Raw genomic sequence first — 21,632 nt, 5'->3', positions numbered from 1 at the left:
CTCTCTCCTCAAGGGAACTTACTGTCTAGCTTGAGATATAATGAATGCCTATCTGTATAAAAGCAATATAGATAAATACAGAATTACAGAAAATGTGTTATAGAGATTCAGAGACAGGAGGAAAAGTTAGGGTGGGTTTGAGACTTGGATTAGGTTATTTTTGAAAGGGTAAGTTTCAGGCAATTTGTTTATTTGTTATATACAGTTACCCTGGTGTTTTCACTTGGTGTTAGCATATGATTTATAGTTATTTGTTTTTGTGTATTTGTTCATTTATTTTTCAAAAAAAAGCCTTGTTCTTACCTTGAGAACAATTTGATCTCTTGTGTTTCATGTTTCACCTAAGTCACAAATAAAAGTGATGTTCTAAAACAAAACAAAAAACACACACAAAAAAAACAAAGCCCCAAAACAAAAGAACACCAGCTCTGGAGTCTGAGACTTTGTTTCAAATAACAACTTCATCCTTTTTAGATATTAAGAAAATTATCTCCTCTGAGTCCCTGGATCCTCATCCATAATATATTCTGCTTTGCGAACTTTGAAGAGGATTACATATTTATGCATGTTAAGCTTTTAGAATAAACTAGACCCTCATGCCCTAACCAGTTTGGCTCAGTGGATAGTGTAGGCTGGGGACTCAAGGGTCCCAGGTTCGATTCTGGTCAAGGGCATATGCCTGGGTTGTGGGCTCAGTCCAATGTGCAGGAGGCAACCAATCAATGATTCCCTCTCATCATTGATGTTTCTATCTCTCTCTTCCTCTCCTTTCCTCTCTGAAATCAATAAAAATATATTTTAAAAAACAAAACAAAAGAAAACTAGACGCTCACTTAAAAATATCTTTGAATCTGAATGTATGCATTGGATAATATGCTATATGCATAAAAGGGAGGAAACCTAGGGCTTATTCTCAATCAGATTATTTAGCTTTCTAATCATGGGGAATAGCAATGTTTATGAGATTTCTGCGTGTTGGAATTTTGAACTTAAGGTGAATCAGCTGACATCACAATCCATTTCTGTTCTCACAATACACATTCAATAACTATCTAAATACTGAAATTTTATGTCCTACAAAAATTTCATTTGATTTAGATGTAGTGACTGCTGCTGCTGGAACCATCCTATAAAACTTTGTCGCTTTTACAAATCATTTTTGTTGTGTAGAAAAACAGCAATATATATTTTATAGCAAGTACTTTATCTCTAAAAGAAAACATAGAGGAACAAATCATCAAAAAATATATCCTATGATCAACTTCATTTTTCCAGGTTTCAAGATTTAAAAAAATGTAAGGTATTCCTTTCCTTGGCAAAAAATGAGCTTTCTATTTTAAGACAGATATCCTATTTTGCAAACAGGTTCATAGACTGTTGAAATAGTACATGGAGGGTCCCGCAGCAAAATAATCTTTCTAACCATTGCTAGCTACACCCACCTCTGCGGGAATCTGATCCTTCACTGCACTTGAGCAGCGAGGGAAAAAACTGGCAGAATCCAACCTCAAGCTGCGCTGCAGGAATCTACCTCATTCTTCAAGTTCAGCCGGAAATGAACTTCCCTGAAACGCACCCAAGCGGCACTTGCCGCTTCGCCCGCCCGCGTCAGCGACCTCACTCGCGGTTCCCACGCTCCCCGAGGCCACGGAGAACGCCAACCTCCGTGGACGGGGCTGCGCACGCGCCCCAGTTCTGCGCGTGCGCTCTGGTTCCGCGCATGCTCAGAGGCGACACAGGAGGCAGGGCTGCCCCGCCCCTGCCCTCAGCACCCCGCTTCCCTTCCGCGCCCGGGTTCCCCTTCCGGGAGCTCAGGCGGCCGCCGCTACTGTCTTTCCCTCGGCTTGCAGCTCTCTTGCGGCGACCATGGCAGCTCGGACACGCGGGGCTGCCTTGCGGCTCTGCGCCACAGGTACAGGCCTGGTGGGGGTGGTGCGGGTGGGCGCGGGGACCCTCCCCGAATGGGGTCGGGCCAGGACCGGCCGCGGGGTCCGCCGAGATATCCCTCACCGTGGCTCCTTCCTCCGACGCGGGCTGCCCGAGACCAGTGTCACGCGCGGGAAGGATGCGTTTTCCTCCGTTCGGTTCTGGTTCTCGGGGTGGCAGGAAGTTTCCGGAGCGCTGGCTCCACTTACAGGCGTGAAGGATGCTACCTTCCCAAGGTGCAGCCACTCAGTGCTTTGGCTTCAGGTCCCGAGTCTTGTCCTATGGGAAGAAGGGGGCGAAGAGAGGGGTGTCCCAGAGCAGAACAGACTCAGGTGCCGGGTGGAAAGTGCCCCGAATGTGGGTCGGCCTTTGCTCAGCCGCCCCGCGCCCCTGTTTCTCTCTGGGCTGTTTTCACTTACTAACCAGGATGTGCCAGATCCTCTTCCGGAATACGTATTGGTGGTGGAGCTCAATATCTTTAAAATTGGGAATAAAAGCTAATCGTTTGGAAGACCTTAACCAAAGAACGTAAATGCATATATGGACACAGGCAATAGTGCGGTGAAGACTTGGGGAGGGGAAGGGAGTGGGAAAGAGGGGTTACTGGAGGGAAAATGAGACATCTGTAATACTTTCAACAATATAAATTATTTTTTTAAAAGCTAATAGTATGTAGAATGGTATTTGGAGTTTATACCGATGAGATCACTGGTATTAGAGAAAAAGGAAAAATAACGATTTCTATCCCTATTCCAAAAAGATGGCATGTAAAAAGGAAAAATGGGATGAAAATGGAAGTATATTTAAAAAGAACCTCTGTGATTTACTAGCCTTTCTCAGTACGGTTGCATGCAAGGTGTATATTAAACATTTGACCTATTTATGCTTTTTTCATCACTTGAGCCCTGGGATGGTTCAATGAATTTTTTGGTATGGTGATAAAAATCAAAACCATTTTTTAGATGACTGAGCTTATAGTACAAGCCAAATGATAAACCAGCATTTATTATATGTTTTTTTCTTTCAGTTTTTTTACTTGAGATGGCTTTCTGTAAAGGATATGTAGAAGATTTAGATGAATCGTGAGTATATATATTTTAAGTAGTATCTTCTTCCAACTCTGCATATTTGTATGAACCTAGTCTTTTAATAATAGAGCCAGTAATAACCAATGCTTATAAAGCACTAATTTTGTTCAAAGCGTTTTACTAAGGTGTAAGATTTTAAAAAGTGCCAAACTCATCTGTGTTCTCTTTTACCATTTCACCTGTATTTGTTGTTTTTCTGCTTTAATCAGTAAGTGTGTGCTGGAATTTGGGACCATACTGTGTTTTTGCTTTTGGTTTTTTACAGTACCGCAGCATTAATCACAAGGCCTTGCTTATAGTCGGTGAGGAGTCGTGCTCCAGACCAAAACCCAATGTGTGATCTTTCAGACAACTGTAAGGCTTTACCTGGCAGGCCTCCAAGGGGAAACGACTCTCCCCACACTCAACTCGGTGTACAACCAGTGCCCCGCAATCTCTAGAGGGAGTTGTAGTCATAGACTCGGGCCTCCGGGGCCAGCCGAGCCAGCTAGGCTACATATCTGCATTCCTCGCCCACTTGCCTTTTGGCGGGAGGCAGGGGGCTCACCTCAGGCATTTCCTGTGCACCTCTGCAGAGACCTCCTTACTGAGGGGCTTGGCCGAGGCACTTTGCTCCACCTGGACTCAGCACCTTTCACCTCCTGTCCCTTTTCCCTGGCCGTCCCCCTGCCCAGGGTCCATAAAGAGGCAGAGGCAGAAGAAGCCTTTGGTTCACTGCTCCCCTGTATGTGCTGACCCGCCTGACCCTTGCCTGGCGTGGTTCCACTTGGGAAAAGGGAACACTGAGGAGCTGGCATCTTTTTTGTGTGCCCCTTGGCTTGCATCATAGCAGTGAGTGAGTAGATCCTCCTTTGTTACTTTCAGTTTGACTTGTCCTGCTTACCACCTCCACGTGACAGCATTGCTATAGCAGCAGGGTGGTCAGTTGAGCCCAATGCTGTTCTGACAAGCAAAAGCCTCAGGGTCCTAAGGGGCGCTTTATCAGCCATGCCAGTGGGTATTGGGGAATACCAGCAGATTATTTACAGAAACTGTTTGATTCTGGGAGAACCATTGTCAACAGGGAGGTAATCTCCTTAAATGTAACTGAAGGTTAAAGTCGGTGGTACAGAGGCAGGCTAAATAGCCATCTCAGACAGTGAATAAAAAATAATTTAAGGAAAGGGGGATGGGTGATGGGATTATCCAAAGGGATGGGCTAAACAGCTCTGAGCCAAAGGGTATTGGGTCATGATGGCAGCAAAAAAATGTATTTAGGACAGTAAAATGAAGACGGGCATAGAAGAAGCAACAGGAGAGCCTAGGCTGGGCTGCTTTGGCTCACTGGGAAGTCAGAGAAAAGGGAGCCTTGGAGACAGGTTCAGGGGGAGAGCCTGGGACCAGCTGCTGCTGCCCATTGCTCCCCTGGTTGCAAGTCTCATAGGGCCCCTTAGAGGTTGGGGGATACATGCCTGTGGAGGAATGGCATGGGCGTGCTCTTTGGAGAGAGAGTGCGCACTGGGTCCTGTGTCTTGAGCATATTTCTCTCTCTTGCGGGTGGAAATAGAGGTTTCAGGGGAGAGTCTTAATAGAATATTCATCAGTTTTCCAGATGTGCTCTTTAAGCATGGTGTTCTCCATCAATTGGTTGGTGCCAGGGCAGGGGGTCATTAGTCAATATAGTTCAGGGGTCCTCAAACTTTTGAAACAGGGGGCCAGTTCACTGTCCCTCAGACCGTTGGAGGGCCGGTCTGTAGTTTAAAAAAAACACTATGAACAAATTCCTATGCACACTGCTAAGTCGGCTGCTAAGCAGGACAGGCAGCGGCCGCAAAAACACCTGGCGGGCCGGATAAATGTCCTCGGCGGGCTGCACGTGGCCCGCGGGCCGTAGTTTGAGGACCCCTGATATAGTTAGTCCTGAGGAGCCAAGGTGCCACTTGTCTGATTTTGCTGCTTTTCTGGGCCTGGAGCTGAAATTCAACTGAGGCCTAGATGTTAACTTTAGGGAGAAAAAGGCCACGGGGTCTAAACAGCCTGACCAGTGATATGAAAGATCAGAGGTCCAAACTGTATTACCAGTGATATTCTAGGAGAGGATAAGTTGCCCTGGGGGCATGGTTCTTGTTTTCCCAGGTTTGCCCCTAGGCATCTGGAGCTTTCTGTACCTGGCCCATTGTCCTTGCTCTGGGGGTCTGTAAACCTCCTCCTTTAGAATGGCCTGACAGCCATGACTTTAGCCATGAGTTTACCTGAGGAGGAGGAAGGGGAGATGAACAGGCATAGGCACCCAAAACCCTCACCTTCTTTAGATGGATGTTCTGTTGACTGACAGGTATGGCCCACCATCATGAGGGGTGCAATGTGTTCTACCTGCTGTGAATGCCCTGACCTACTGATGCCAGGGTTTCACAAGGACAGGTTTTTCTTGCTAGTTTGGTGTCTTCTCACACCAGCCCAGTCCAAGGTGGTATCTCAATTTCTGTCCTCTGTTGGACCCAGGAGGCAATCAGTTGCACCCCTGCTTGCTCTGGGGTAACAATTTATTTCCATGTTTAGCTGACAAGCCTGGTATGCTCCTCAGTTCCGTTTTCCTTTGTCAGCATAGAGGCCCATGAAAATACAGCAGTGCTTATTTGCTAGGGCTGGAGGGAGGAGCGGGAGGTGGGAGAGCAGTGGGCAGATCATTTTACAGTCTGTCCCACTGCATCAAGCTGCAACGAGTTCGAAGGTACTCCACCATGCTTGGTGAAGGTTGGGTGGTGTCCACACCCAATTCCATTCCAGTAAGTTAACCCGAAGGAGCCATCATTGACCCAGGCCCAAGGGCGGTTCAGGAGGTCTCTGTATCTGGATCCCCATTGCACTAGAGGAGGCTCCTTGGATGTTATTCCTGAGAGGTGGAGGGGCACTCGGGAGACCTTTTCATGGAGTTGTAAGACTCCAGCTGGGCTTCTGTGCCTTTTCCACTATACCATAGAATCCAGGGTCTCCCTGTTAGCAGCATGATTGGAATTTCTGCTCATGAGCCTACTACTGCACTCAGCTGCCAAGGCCCAGCAACAGGCCAATAACTGCCTCTCAAAAAGGTGCATCTTTCAGTCAACTTGGGGAGGATATAGATCCGTGGAAACCAGGAGAAGAGAGCCCTGATGGCCTGCTGGAGGGATGCCAGGGTATCCTGCTAGTTGGGGCTCCACTCAAAGGCAGTGGCCTTTCTGATAACCTGGTAGATGGGTGCCATCAGGATCCCCACATGGGTTATATGACAGCATCAATAGCTGATTGGGCCCATCAGTTCCTGGACCTCTTTTCTATTTGGGGGTTGGAAAGGGCAAGAAGGAGAGCAGTTATTCTCACAAAACTACATTGTTTACTCATTGTAAAACCACTGAGTCACCATTATCAGTAGCTGAAATTCAAGTTCCCAGTAGCCAACTAAGGGCAACCCAAGGCAGGCAAGCTTTCCCAGGATAGCCTCAGGTCTGCTGCATTAACTAACTCCAGGTGTGAATGGAGCAGAAGGCATAGGTGCTGAGCATGTGTCTGTGTTTCTACCAACTGCCACTTCATTACATCAGTTCTCTACTTTTATTATGATGTTTAATGGATAAGGTTTAGAGATCATTGAGTAAAACTTGCACATAAAAATTTATTAAAATAATTTGTTCCATGCCCCTATATTTATCAACTGATTATCCCCACCTGTTATTCAGTGGTAAAGTGGAAATATACAAAGACTTGTTCTCTTATTTTTTGTTTTGTAGGTTTAAGGACAATCGAAAAGATGACATTTGGCTTGTAGATGTGAGTATGTAAATTTTTGTACTAATTAACCACCCCTACAATTTTAAACATTATTTTCTACTAGAGGCCTGGTGCATAGATTCATGCACCATTGGGGTCTCTCAGCCTGGCCTGCACCCTTGCAATCCAGGACCCCTCAGGGGGATGTCAGAGAGCTGATTTTGGCCCAATCCCTGCAGGCCCGGCCAGGGGACCCCACCGGTGCACAAATCCGTGCACCGGGCCTCTAGTATGCATATAAGAACTTTGGTTAATCTCTTTATGCCCTCCCCTTCCTCCTTTCCTCTGAGATTCATCAGTCTGTTCCATGTTTCCATGCCTGTGGTTTCCGCTCCTGTGCTGAGCGTCTGCCCCCTGGTAGTCAGTGTGCATCATAGCTACTGGCTCGTCGGCCGGTCAGCTGGTTGGCTAGTCACTTAGGCTTTCATATATATAGATTCTCTTCCACCCAAATATATACAGTTAGTACTGAGATATATTACTCAATTTGTTTTCTTAAGTAGTACTGTTTGGGTTTTTATATTAAAACTAGAGGCCAGTGCACTAAATTTGTGCACGGGGGGCAGAGGGGGTGTCCCCCTCAGCCCAGCCTGCACCCTCTCCAGTCCGGGACCCCTTAGGGGATGTCTGACTGCTGGTTTAGGACCAATCCCGGGGATCAGGCCTAAACTGGCAGTCGGACATCCCTCTCACAGTCCGGGACCCCTAGCTCCTAAGTGCTCGCCTGCCTGCCTGCTTGATTGCCCCTAACTGCCCCCCCACCCCCCTGCCAGCCTGATCACCCCTAACCGCCTCTGCCTGTGGCCTGGTCGCCCCCAACTGCCACCCCCTGCCGGCCTGGTCGCCCCCAACTGCCCCCTCTGCCGGCTGGTCACCCCTAACCCCCCACCCCACCGGCCTGGTTGCCCATAACTTCCCCTCTCCCCCGCCGCCTCCACTGGCCTGGTCGCCCCTAACTGCCCCCCCTGCCGGCCTGGTCGCCTCACCCAACCTGCTGTTCAGTCATTTGGTCGTCTTTCACTAACCCCCCTGCCGGCCTGGTCATCCCACACAGCCTGCTGTTCAGTCGTTTGGTTGTCCCTCACTAACCCTGCTGCCAGCAGCCTGTTCATTCCCTCACTAATCCCCCTGCTGGTTTTGTCGCCCCACGCAGCCTGCTGTTCGGTCGCATATTCCTCTATTATTATATAAATGAACCTCAGAGCCTTAAGGTTCCTGGCAAGGAACTTGATTTTGATGAAGTTCTGATGAGGTTGGCTTGTGGATTGTGTATGAGGGAGATTATGGTATGATTTTTATTTCAGAATTCACTCTCCGTTTGTCATGTTATCCAAGAGACTGTATATATTAATCACTTGGCAGTCAAAATCATATTTCATCTTAATAGTAACAGTCAAATTTTCCTCATTTTCAAGTGTGGAATATATTCACACTTTATGGTGTTTGGAGTTCACTTTCACCTGTCTCAGTAAAAGAGGAGAATGGCAGCGGAAGAGACAGACTCACGGTTGCAGAGTGGACACTTAGTGAAGCCAGGCTGTGGACACAAGGTTCACTGTGTATTTCTCCCTCTCTTTCATGCCTGTGTTTGAACATTGCCACAGTATAGTGTTCAAAAATAGATAAGTCCTATTTCATGAAAGTACAGCAAGAATTTTGTTACACCATTTAACCTAACACCAGTTACCACCTCAGCCTGGATGATTCTAAAGAAGGAAGAACTGTGGTTTTAGTTTAACCAGCCTGACTTGTCCTTTTGCCAAACCAGTCATCTTAATGGTTTTGCCTATTTTATCGATGGTTACTCTTAAACTAGTAAAGGCACCTACTGTGTTGGAATTTTTGTAGTAGAAATAGATTCAAATTTATCATTAATACCGAAGGGGTGTGCACATGATGTGTGTTGTATTTGGTGATCTCATTTTATACATAACATGGACACATCACTTACAAACAAAGATGCTTTTATTGTAAATCATGTATAAATAAATATATATATTCTTCATATGATTTAAAGTTTCCTTAAAATAGTGTCAGTATTGAGGGGTATACTTTATGTCTGTGTTTTATGTTAACCAATTTAAAAGTAATATTCTTTGTTTTGTCTAAAACAGATTATTATCAGATCATTTTATCAAAGAAATTCTTTAAAATTAAGGCTGATATCCACAGTACCACAGTATTTTAGTGATTGTTTTTGTTTATTTTTTAACAAGTTTTATGCACCATGGTGTGGTCATTGTAAAAAACTGGAGCCGATTTGGAATGAAGTTGGTCTTGAAATGAAAAGCATTGGTTCACCAGTTAAAGTTGGAAAGATGGATGCTACTTCCTATTCTAGTAAGCATTTACTCAGTTTACTTTTTAACTGTTAGCCTAATGAAACTGTATAAATTTGCAAAGCTGTATTCAAGGTAGGAGGAAGAAATACATGTTTTTTTTGCCCATGTGAAATTAAAGTTATCTTAATTTAAGACTATGCTTTATGAGTTAAATGAATTAACCATTGAATGTGTAATATGAAATATGTTAATCTTAAGCCTATTGGAGATGTGTAAGCTGTTGTTTCTATTTTGAGCCCACTTGAGATAATTTGTGACTTGAGGCAACTATAGAATTTGAGCACTAACCTATTGATATTGGTGTGTGAATTAAGAATGAGAGTTTGTTGTTTGAGTAGTGTGAGACGGCATGGCCGAGGAATAAATGGGAATATGAAGGATGAGTTGAGTTAGGATACATGCAAGTGAGGGTCAGGAAAGTATTCACTTTAGAGAGAGTATTAGAGCAAAATCATAGAGTTGGAAATGAGTTTACTGAATGCGTACCAGAGAATAGACTGGCTTTGGCAGACTATGGCCCATGGGCGAAATCTGGCCACTACAGTATCTGATTTTGTAAATGGAGCTCTACTGGAACACAGCACACTGGTTTGTATACTATTATCTGTGGTTGTCTTCATGTTCCATTAGCACAGTGAGTGGTTGTAACAGAGACCGTATCCCCCACAGAGCCCAAACATTTATTTTATGACCCTATACAGAAAAAGTTTACCAATGCCTGTCTTAAAGGATTTGGGGAAAGACAGAATTAAGTTTAGAGAAGTATGAGACATCATAGAAATTTGGAAAGAGGATGGCTTCAGAGAACAGATTCTGGCTCTGCTGTGTATATGCTTTATTTAGATATGCTTTTGCTGTACAGCACCAGCAAAGTGTCTTAGCACCTCTAACTTCAATTTCCACACAGGTACATTTTTTTTGTAAGGCCTCTTTTAGTGATTATTTTGAGATTTCAATGATGTAGCACCTGTAAAGTCTCTTGTACTATTCAATAAATGTAGGTTCCTTTTTCCTTTAATTAGTTAAGAAAGTGGAAGTATGTAATGAGTAATTCATTTTAGAAAATCAGGGTTATACTCTGGATACAATTTTGGAACAAGAAACACCTATGTTTTCATCCTAACTCTTCCATGTCCTGCTTTTGTGGCTTTGGGGAAGTACTTAATCTCTTCATTTCAGTTTTCTTGTCTATAAATGGAAGAGTAATAATCCTCTAGGTTATGGTTATATTGATATTTCATATTCAAAACCCTTACCACAATAGCTACTACATACAAGGTGCCAAGAGGTAATTCCAGATTTTAAGGGTCCCTCATGTAAGACAAAGGGTTTTAGGTTTTATTGCTAGTCAATTAAGAGGCAATACATGTTTTTGAGAAGGCCAATGGCTTGCTACATGTAGGAAGGAAAGAAGAGTAGAGACAAGAAAACCATCTAAGTTGACTTGTGTGCATCTTGGTGCAGGATGCTGGGAGCCTTGACTTGAGTGGTTAGCAGTGGAGTAAAGAGGAAACAGTAATTCTTAGAGACATTTTCAAGGGTGAAAATACAGATGTGACAGATTAGCTCTGTGATATAAAGGAAAACAAAAATAATAGTATAGGATACTTAGCAGAGTTACTGAACTGGTTATGTGGAAAATAATACTAAATTGAAATTTGTATGCATTTTCATGTTAGCAGCTATTTTGAATTTGTGGTATTTTGCTTTATTGATGTTTAGGAATAGGGAATTAGAGTACATGTAAGATGTTTGAGCTGGAATTATTGAGTCACACAAATGAATTGTTGAAACTTTGAGAGAAGAGATCAGTGGTAAGAAGTTACTGTAGAGACACTAATATGCTTGAATTGGTATTTCTTGAAATAAGCTTTTAAAAAAGTTTAAGAAGTTACTCCTTTCAACTGTTGCTCATGAAAGTAAATTATTGTTTCTACACTTTTATGTTGATTAGACATGCATGTAAATATATATTCTTCATATAGTCATTCATTCATGGTCACTCAGTCAATATTTGGTTTGTCAAGCCTGTACTGGTCTGTAGAAATTAAACAAGAACCAAAACAAATCCTTCTTGTCCTGGAAATGCTTACAGTTAAATGGAGGGAGAGAGATGAACAAACTAACAAGTGCAATAAAGTCATAAACATGCCACATTCTGTGATCCTTTGAATCATTCAGTGGAGTAATAAAGTAATGTGTAAAGGAATATGGGAGTATAAAGATAATGAGAAAAATAGTACCTATAAATCAGTAAACATCTTAATGGAGAACTTCTCATGTGATGCTGCAGTGATAACAGTTTACATTATGTCAGAAATTCATATCTAATTCATTAGCTTATTATTCAGTATTTATTAAGTGTTCTGTGTTCACCATTAAGTGTCATGAGAATCGGAGAAAAATAGCTAATACTTCTTTCTGAGTAACTTAGAGAAGAAAGTATTTTAATTGCTGCTACTAAAAGCAATTTTCTTATACATCTTAAAACTTCATATATAGTTTGTAGCTTTTTAAATACTATATGATGGGACTTTTTTTTCATTTCATTTTCATAAACCATTAAACGTTTAAATTTTGCCTCTGATCTTAAGATAGTTAGATTTTATTTGTTCACTTAGCATTGTGTAATATGTTATGTTGAATTAATTGGAGGATAAATCTCACCAGAGGTTACAGTGTGTGAAACGTAGACATTTAACACATTATCTGAAGCAAACCTCTAGCTTTAGGAAAAGGGACTGGGAACTGGTGTGTCCTGAGGACTGCCCTCTTCCAGGCACTGTGGTAGATGCTTCATTCATTTTCTGTCCTTGACTCCTTGGATATTGAATACTAAATCTCCACTTCTCTCCCAACCAGCACACAACCTGTGCATGCTGAGGCTTGCTTGTAGATTCTGTGACTGCTTGACTCATACAAACATAGCTTATTGAAAAGTCATTCTTTTGTTGCAGTGCTGTAGAGTAAGCATCCATTCAACAGGTATTTAATGAGCACTTACCATGTTTCAGGATATGACAGACACATTCTAGGCATTGGTGATACATGAGTGAGCAAAACAGACAGAAGTCTCTACTCTCATGGAATTTATATTCTAGTGGGAGAGACAAATAGTAACCAGTAAACATATGTATATTGAATGGGACTATTTAGTGTTTGATGTCAGTGATGGATGCATTTTTCATTTTATTATAGAATCAAGGAGATGTTTTATGTGCTATGAAGAAAGAGAAATTTATCTTTGTAGTATGTAAAAAAAAAGTTGATAAGTATTCAAGAATTATTATCTAGAGATTACAAATAGATTTTTGGCATATAATTCTTTAAGTTTCCTTAAATACTTCAGGGCAACTCCAGTGCAGGCAGTTTAATAGAGCTTAGAATCAAGGAGGTAAAGAAATTGAATTTGTTTTCTCAAGCTAGCTGCCAACATGATTCCATGTCTAACTCTAGGATACTAACAGATTGGCTGTTTCATGGGTAGCTCTTCCATCCCCCTAGGTGGCTTTTCAGTCAGTCACAGAGCCAGTGTTTCTGTGTGTAGTCTGCATACTACCTACATTAGGGTTACTTGGGGTGCTCATATAAACTCAGATTCCAAAGGCCACACCAGCTCTACCGACTGAAAATCTCTGAGATTGGGTCATGAGAATCTGTATTTTTACATGAACTTCAGGTGATTGTGCTGCACACTTAAGCAGGGGAATCACAAAGTTAAGTATTTTGATGGATAGTTATTTATAGAACTTTGTTTTGAGTGGGATAGGATTATTCAGTGGCCAACTATAGAATATCTCATAGAATATTTGTGAGGGTAGCTTATTTCTCAGTCATGCACATACTTGCAGTGAGTGGAAGCAAATGCCATTACACTCAGTCCAGCAAATCTCGGTATAGAATTCTTGAACTAGAGAAATTTGAACTATCATGATTTATTCTGCCCAGTGGTTTTGTACCAAAATTTTTTTGATGCATGGTGTCAACTAATAGTACTGTAACCAAATAACATTTAAAAGTTGTATAATGTCCAATGTGAATTCATATATGTATTTTGGCTTCTCTCTTCATACATATCCCTTCAACAATGAGTGCTAAAATGTGTCTTGTATGGAATTTAAAATAGTTATAATGTTAGCTGCAATGATGTATTGATTTTTATTATGAAACCACTGAAATTCTGTTTATTCCTCAACCTAAATTGAGGAATTGTGACAGTTGTATGATAAAGTTCATATTTTACCTCTCTCTGATTTATAAACTTACAATGACATTTGGCCAATAACATTTGTATTCTGATTCCTTGTTCACAGATTATATTTGCACTAGTGATATTTGGGGCCAAATAATTCTTTCTTTGGAGGGAGGAGTTCCTAAAGCATCCCTGATCTTTACCCACTAGATATCAGTAGCATTGTCCCCTTACTCCCAAGTTGTGGCCACCAAATATGTCTCCAGACATTGCTCAGTGGCTCCTAGAGGTCAACCCTCCCCCCGAATTGAGAACCATTGCTGTATTTTATTCCCTTTCATGTCAGACACATAGTGACACTAAATGCTAAGGAAAACAGCATTTTTGAGCTGAAAAGGACTTTAAATTAAGTTCAGCTCTTTACTTCTCCTCCCTCCCATTGTGTAGATGAAGTAATGGAAGATAATTTGCAGTGAAATAACTTTGAGTGATTTCAGTCACTGAATTTAGAGGTAGAATTAGGCCCAGAATCCAAGATCACCATGAATCCACCACCAAGCTTGTCTGTCCCTTCAAGTTATCATTTCAAAGAGAAAACAAAAAAAAGAGGTTTCACATTTCCCCTCAATTATGATTATTTAAAATGACAAGACTTCAGGGGAAGTTATTCATGTTACAAAATGGATTCTTGAAATTGTAAAGGAATTAATCTTAGATTTCTATACAAACTATTCTCTAATAATGAAACCAACAAAAATGTAAATTAAAGCCAGTTATAAGTTTTCTACACATGCTAATGCTTATTAATATCATCTGTACATAGAATTATCAGCAGATAATTACGTAACAGTGAAGTCAGGATCAAGAATAGAAAGGAAATGGACCTAGCATTTGAGGATCTCTGTGTGCCAGATTCTCTGTTAGATTCTTTTTTACTTGTGTTCTTATGGTAAAGTCGCACCCATAACCCTACAAGATGAGTGGTATCTTCAGATGGGGAAGCAATCAGAGAATTTAACACATTGCGGACCAGTAGTTTTATTGCTAGCTTTACCCAGTGGCCAGATAAGTTTCTATTGAATGAGTACCAAAACCGTTTTACATAAATGTTAAAGGCACACTTTAAAATTAAATAACCATTGCATTTTGAAGTTATTTATTACATATCTTACAAACTAATATCTTTTTAAAGTATGATACTTTGTAAAACACTGTGTAATGTGAAGTGAGAATTCTCGTGATCCATCCGCAATTTGTTTATAAATTATTCAGAGCTGCGAAGATGATAAATGAAGTTGGGATGCTAACCTGGGTCATTATATGTCTATAACTCATGCTTTGCTTGTGTGCTTTTATAAATTATACAACCATTTTCCTCAAGGGAAACTTAAGTTTGAAGTTTTAGGAAACTGTCAATTGAAATTCTATCAGGAATAAAGGTATGTTCAAGGAGCAAAGGGACTGCGGAGTGGGTGGTATTGTACATCTCCAGCTTATAGATAGGAAACACTGAGGTCAGGGAAGTGAAGTGATGGGCTTAAATTTCTCTGAAACCTGTTGTGAGAAACAACACCAAGTTACAGAATACCACCACTATATTTTCTCATTTAATTGCATTTTCAGTTTTATTTATAAATAAATTTTACACTACGTTGTATAAGGAGTTGCTAGGGGGATGTGCCCTCTGCTCAATCAATTATGCTAATCTTTACCTTTGGCAGTTTTTAATGAGCTTTGGGTGAAGGTGATGAGGGCTTGTATTTACCTGCCTTAATTTGGGATGAGAAGCATTAAGAACATACTTTACTCACATAATGTCCACAAAAATCATTTCTTTTTAAAATTTATTTTATATATTGATTTGTAGAGGAAGGAAGAGAGAAACATCGATTTGCTATTTCACTTTTTTATGCATTTATTGGTTGATTCTTATATGTGCCCTGACTGAATATTGAAGCCGAAACCTTGGCACTAATAAACTGAGCAACCCAACCAGGGCCTCCCCTAAACCGGCAGTTGGACATCCCTCTCACAATCCGGGACTGCTGGTTCCCAACTGCTCGCCTGCCTGATTGGCCCTAACCGCTTCTGTCTGCCAGCCTGATCACTCCCTAATCACTCCCTTGCCAGCCTGATCAACACCTAACTGCTCCCCTGCCGGCCCGATCACCCCCAACTGCTCTCCCCTGCCGACCAGGTCATCCCAAACTGTCCTCCCCTGCTGGCCCGGTTGCCCCTAACTGCTCTCACTTGCCGGCCCGGTCACCCCCAACTGCCCTCCCCTGCTGGCCTGGTTGCCCCTAACTGCCCTCCCCTGCCGGCCTGGTCGCCCCCAACTGCCCTCCCCTGCTGGCCCAGTCGCCCCTAACTGCCCTCCCCTGCCAGCCATCTTGTAGCGGCCATCTTGTGACCACATGGTGGCAGCCATCTTGTGCGATGGCATGATGGTCAATTTGCATATTACCTCTTTATTATATAGGATAGTCTGTTAACTGAGAATAGTTATTTTTTCTTTAATGTTCTAGTTGCCTTGAATCTGTGAAGGATTAGTATTAATTTACTATCATGATTTCTGTAATTCTTAAAGCCTTGAGTCTATTCTTTGCTTATACTTGTTACTATTTCTTCTTTCCTTTAAAAAGATGCTATGGTAGCAAATCTCATTTGAACTTGAGGAGATATATATATATATATATATATATATATATATATATATATATATATGCTAAGTGTCTCCTTGGGAGTTTGACCGGGAGACAGGGAGTTCGATCACTTGCTATGATGTGCGCTGACCACCAGAGGGCGGCACGGAACGAAGGAAGGCCCCAGCCCGCAGCTGCTAGGGATCCTACCCATGCACGAATTTCGTGCATTGGGCCTCTCGTTTCTGAATAATCTTTGTGTCAATTGGAATTATTCTAGGTTATTACAAAAGCAGAAACTTCTAAAACCTTGTGGATAAAGTTGATTTTAGATCATATACTGACTACAGAAATTAAATAAATAATTTTGCAGATATGACCATGTTTTTAAAAGTAAAATGCAATGCAGTTCTTTTAAGACTCAGAAAGCTTTGAAGGAAGAGATGGGCCCTCCCCCTGCCCCTTTTGTTAAAGAAATATTTGTGCTGGAAAGGAAGTCAAATGAGAAGTGAGACTTTATTTATATGTGTTTATTTATATATTTTAAAACAAGACTATCTTTTAAAATAAGTACTTTAGAGTCAAAATTTTAACTATTCTTTTGGCACTTATTATTTTGTCATAGGATTTTGTGTAGGGTGTAGGTTAGATTGTTAAGTAATTATTTTGTATGAGAATGTCATGTTTTTCTTTTTGTGAGTTTATATTCTCTTTAGAGGTAAAACACCATATCTATATAAGTTTGTATAAACATATTTATATGTTTTTTAAGTAAAAAGGCTCATTTATGACCTAGTTTCTCATTTTTAAAAAAATTTAGAATTTTTATTCTTTTTCTTATCAAGGCATTGCTTCAGAGTTTGGAGTTCGAGGTTATCCAACAATTAAGCTGTAAGTTGAGTGTTGTATGTTTATATGTGTATTTTTATTAGTTCACTCTACTTACATTTTATTAGATTAAGTCCTAGTACTTTCCATGGAGGAGTTAAGGTTTGGGTTCAATAGTTCTTTCCAGGGGCAGGATTTGATCAAAGGAGAGGGACTGCATCTTTATGCTTGTTTTTGTATTTAAGTGAATGTGCTGTTTACTAAAGGCTGATTCATTAAACGAGATTTGACTGTGACATGCACTGTGCAGGACAAGGTGTGTAGTCCTAGTTATAGAAGGTCTTTTACCCTTGAGCAGCTCCAGAGTGTATTCTACTTTATCATGTGATTCCTGTCTCCTAACAAATTTTACTTTCTATAATTATAAAGGATATTTCATTAGAGTGAAAGAAACAAAGAGGATCAAATTTATAGATTTTAATTGTAATCTGTAGGTGTTGATCAAGTCTAACATATAGTGTATATGTTGGAAGAAATGGGGTAATAATTCTAAAGGGCTTATTTTATAATAACTGTTTTACTAAATTTTCCAGGCATTTCATTCAATCCTTAATTTGATAATATGGGGAGTTGAGTTGTTTTAAAACATATTTTTATAATGAAGTAAGTTTTTATTTCACTATTTTAAAAATTCAAATTTCAAAAATTGAGTAATTTTATTTTTTTATTCTTGGGTTTTGTGTTGATCTCCCACCTTCCCTCACTTTTTAAATGTTTGCTAAACCTCTTTTACTTTCTTGTGTTAAGTAAATTATCCTTTCCATTCTTTAATTATAGATATTCTGTTGTGCTTTCTTAATTTTTTTTAATTCTATGTTGAACACATAATTCATTGGCAGGCTTTTAGAAATTATCTAATTTTCTATAAGAGATGTTTTTATGCACTGCTTTACTCTATAATCTTGGAGCACCTTTCAAGTTACTATGATATTGTAGTGCTTAAAATTTGTTTTATCACTACCAAAGTACTATTAATTCCCTGGCCTTTTACTTGCCTTTAAAAAGAGAAAACAGTGAGAATTATAATGCTTTGACCATAAATGTGTAGATTATTCATTATTTAGAAGACATAGATGCAATGCAACTATCAAATACACAGTACATTATTTTCATGTAATTTTAACAAAATACAGCCTTTTTCTTTTTAAAAAAATATATTTTATTGATTTTTTACAGAGAGGAAGAGAGAGGGATAGAGAGTTAGAATCATCGATCAGCTGCCTCTTGCACACCCCCTACTGGGGATGTGCCTGCAACCAAGGTACATGCCCCTGACCAGAATCGAACCCGGGACCCTTAAGTCCGCAGGCCGACGCTCTATCCACTGAGCCAAACCGGTTTCGGCCAGCCTTTTTCTTTATATTTGGAGTTGCTGGTCCCCTGAGGCCAGTTGTCTACTATATTTTATGTGGTTATGCTATTTCTTCTCCATGATTCCATTTACTATTTTTATATACTGTAATTTTATATAATAATACTGATTGATTACCATTAAATATTAAAATAGTTGAAATAATCCAAGCTTTTTTCTTTTGTTTTCTTTTTAAGATTAAAAGGGGACTTGGCATATAATTATAGAGGACCACGAACTAAAGATGATATTATTGAGTTTGCTCACAGAGTATCTGGGTAAGTTTTTACTAGGAAAGACTTTTAATATATGGTATCAATATTTGAAAATTAAGTTATTCTTATAGATCATTATTGAAGGACTTAACCTGAATAAAATTTATCTACTTATTTATGAGAGAAGGTAGGGTTACATAGAATATGCAAAAAGATTCTTTAAAAAATCACAGGGGAGGGAGGGCTGTGATACTTGTTAATCTCACATTTAAATTTATTTACAGTATTGAAGAATTTTTCTCTCAATTTTTAATTGATTTTCAAAATTTGATTACTTTAACTTTTATATTATTATAATTTTTGCTTTTCTACTACCTGGCTTACATCGTTTTATTTTTATTGCTACCTGATTTTAAAGTTTCACAAGAAACCTCACAATATTATTGTTCTGAATAGACTTGGGCTTTTAATCCCTAGGCTGTGATGATGAAAATGCTTTGTAGATACAGCTGAAATACTTGCCCTGATCTGCCATATGCTGCTTTATGCCAACTGTGCGGTATTACTACACATTTTGCCTAGAATGTGACATAATTGGAGCCCATGTGCTTCCATAAGCATTTCCTGTTGGTTTGAAAGCAGTGACTTTATGTTTTAATCTACATTTTGCTCTGGGGTATAAAGTTGTTGTTTATAATTATTAAAGTGCTTATGTGCATCTTTTTGAAGAGAACATTCATCAAGATAGTTTAACCCATATTGACTTTGAAAGTATAGGCACTTTCTTATGAGTTTGACAGGATATATTATATTGGTAGCTTTAAAGTAAATTAAAATATTGGATGGATTTGTTGAGTGACATGATACTCTCTCTTAAATTATTTGAGGAAAGGCAAAGAATTAGGAATGATCTTTATATATTATAGTTTGCAAAGCTTATTAATATAATTGTCACTATTTTTACATTGATTACACATTTAATTGTCTATTTGCTTTGTGTATAAGTAAATTTTACAATAACTTTATATTATATGAGGGGATTGCTAGTAGGTTGTACTTTATTCCCTCATTATTTACATTAGTCTTTACTAGTATGCTTTAGCAATTTTTAATGTTTTAGTTTAATCTTAAGAAGGGCTCTCCTGATGTAACCAGGGGTGACTCTGTTGGAAATGAAATTTCAAGAGTCAGTTCTGGAGTTACATCAGTTACCAGTTAATTACTCAAGTAAAAATAGGAGCTGGAGTAGAGTGATGCAATGCAGCTAAAGAATTGTACATTTTGAAATGTGTTTGCCTTTACAAAATGTGTTTTGTTCTTTTTGCAAATTTGGTGAAGTAAAAAATCTGATAATATAGGGCACATTTAAAAGAAGACTGCCTCTTCTTTTAGTTTTTTAATAATATTTCATAAGTGATATGTTCTGTAATAACCTTTGATGTAATCTATTAGTCTTGTTGGGTTTAACATATGCTTATATAATAAAATCTTTGTACCATTTGGTTTTCTCTTTATGAGTTTTTTATGTACTATTATGACTACGATTTTCCATTTTATTCTTCCTGAAAAGAATAGCATACTTAAGAAACCTTTTAGATTTTAACCTCTCTAGGACATTTTAAAATTATATGGCATTTAAATGAACAGTGTAAGACGTAAATATTCTTAATATAGTATCAGAAACTCCTGGGATAGTATTTCACAGTATGCTTGTGTGAATGATCTTTTGAAAAAAAGAAAAAAAAATACTCTTAGGTGGATTGTTTGTTGAATATTGGCTAAGATGGTATTCTCTAAAGGAATATATTTGAAACTTAATATTTAAAATGATAGATTAAATTGTGGGTGCTATATTTTTATTACATGGGTATAATAGTGGTCATGGACTATAGTTTTATTAGATTACTGTGGATTGGGTGATATACTTAAAATGCAGTTAATATAGCACTTAAACATTATAAATTTAGATCATATAGGTAGGATTGATTTTTTCTGTCTTTAGTTCAAATTCAAGTTCATTTTTTGTTTTTGTTGTTTTCAAACAGAGCACTAATTCGGCCACTTCCAAGTCAGCAAATGTTTGAACATGTGCAGAAAAGACATCGTGTATTTTTTGTTTATATAGGTGGAGAGTCAACTTTGAAGGTATCAAATGATTTTATTTTTTAATCCAAAATTTCACCAAAGACTCAAACTTACTTCACTTTTGTTGGACATACTTTAGCTCAATCTAAGTATTTTTATAATAAAAGTTTTTTTTTATATATCCTCTATAGTGTTTGCCTTCATGAAGCAAAAGTAAATAAAAAGTGGGCAGATGTTGCCTGCCTTGGTATTTCTTTTGTTATTGAGCTGGTTAAAATTTTTAGCATTTTGAACCTTTGAGACTAAAAAATGCAATCTGAATGTAAATTTTTTAAATGCAAAATATCATTATCTTAAATTATTTTATATGCATATATGTGCGTGTGTGTACACGCATCCCTTCCTATACTCATCAAATTAAATTAATAAATATGAATTGAGCTTATATTGTACCTAATAAACTATTTGGAAGTGTTTGAAGGCTCTTAGTTACAATGGTCTTTTGCCATACAAACAGCTTATTTTATTTGCTTATAGTCTACTAGAGGCCCGGCACACAAAATATGTGCATGGGTAGAGTCCCTAAGCCTGGCCTGCGATCAGGGCCGATCTCCCCCAGCTGTAGGCAGCCGACCACCCCCCGCCACCACCGGTCACCCTCTGTGTGTGGGGAAACCAGTGGGGCGATCGGGGCCCTGCTCACACCCAACTTGGCCTGGCACCACCTGCGTCGCTGCCACCCACCCCTGGTTCCCCATTCCCCATCGGATGATATTTTAAAGTCACCTTTTTTTGTTTGTATTTTCACAGGAAAAATACATAGATGCCGCTTCAGAATTAATTGTATATACATACTTCTTTTCTGCCTCAGAAGAAGTAGTTCCTGAGGTAATATTTAAAATTAGACTTTAATAACTTAATTTCAGTCTTTAACTTATTACTTGATTTTATCTGTAAGATTTACTAACTGTGATATGTGTGGAAACAGTAAACATGTTCATTCTTTTCAATTGGTACCAGATTGCTTATTGTTAATAAGCAAATATCACTAGATTATAGCATTTACAGATTTTATTTACATTAGCTTTTTTTTTACTTTAAAATAATAGCAGCTGTG

The 21,632-nt window shown here is 39.3% G+C and overlaps 1 protein-coding gene across 1 annotated transcript in view; it reads left to right on the top strand.

Annotated features, from left to right (window-relative positions):
• Positions 1–1,731: 1,731 nt before the first annotated feature.
• TMX3 (thioredoxin related transmembrane protein 3) overlaps positions 1,732–21,632 on the top strand; it is a 35,032-nt gene continuing 15,131 nt past the window's right edge. Inside the window, exons 1-8 of the mRNA XM_079784529.1 lie at positions 1,732–1,912; positions 2,954–3,008; positions 6,761–6,800; positions 9,017–9,140; positions 16,822–16,867; positions 18,413–18,493; positions 20,476–20,575; positions 21,326–21,403. Coding sequence (XP_079640655.1) covers positions 1,867–1,912; positions 2,954–3,008; positions 6,761–6,800; positions 9,017–9,140; positions 16,822–16,867; positions 18,413–18,493; positions 20,476–20,575; positions 21,326–21,403 — 570 coding nt within the window. The 5' untranslated portion in view covers positions 1,732–1,866. The remainder of the gene's footprint in view (positions 1,913–2,953; positions 3,009–6,760; positions 6,801–9,016; positions 9,141–16,821; positions 16,868–18,412; positions 18,494–20,475; positions 20,576–21,325; positions 21,404–21,632) is intronic.

Source organism: Cnephaeus nilssonii, assembly GCF_951640355.1.
Source record: "Cnephaeus nilssonii genome assembly, chromosome: 11".
Taxonomy (NCBI): domain Eukaryota; kingdom Metazoa; phylum Chordata; class Mammalia; order Chiroptera; family Vespertilionidae; genus Cnephaeus; species Cnephaeus nilssonii.
The sequence above is the reverse complement of the archived record's forward strand: the minus strand, read 5'-3'. Positions and strand labels throughout refer to the sequence as shown.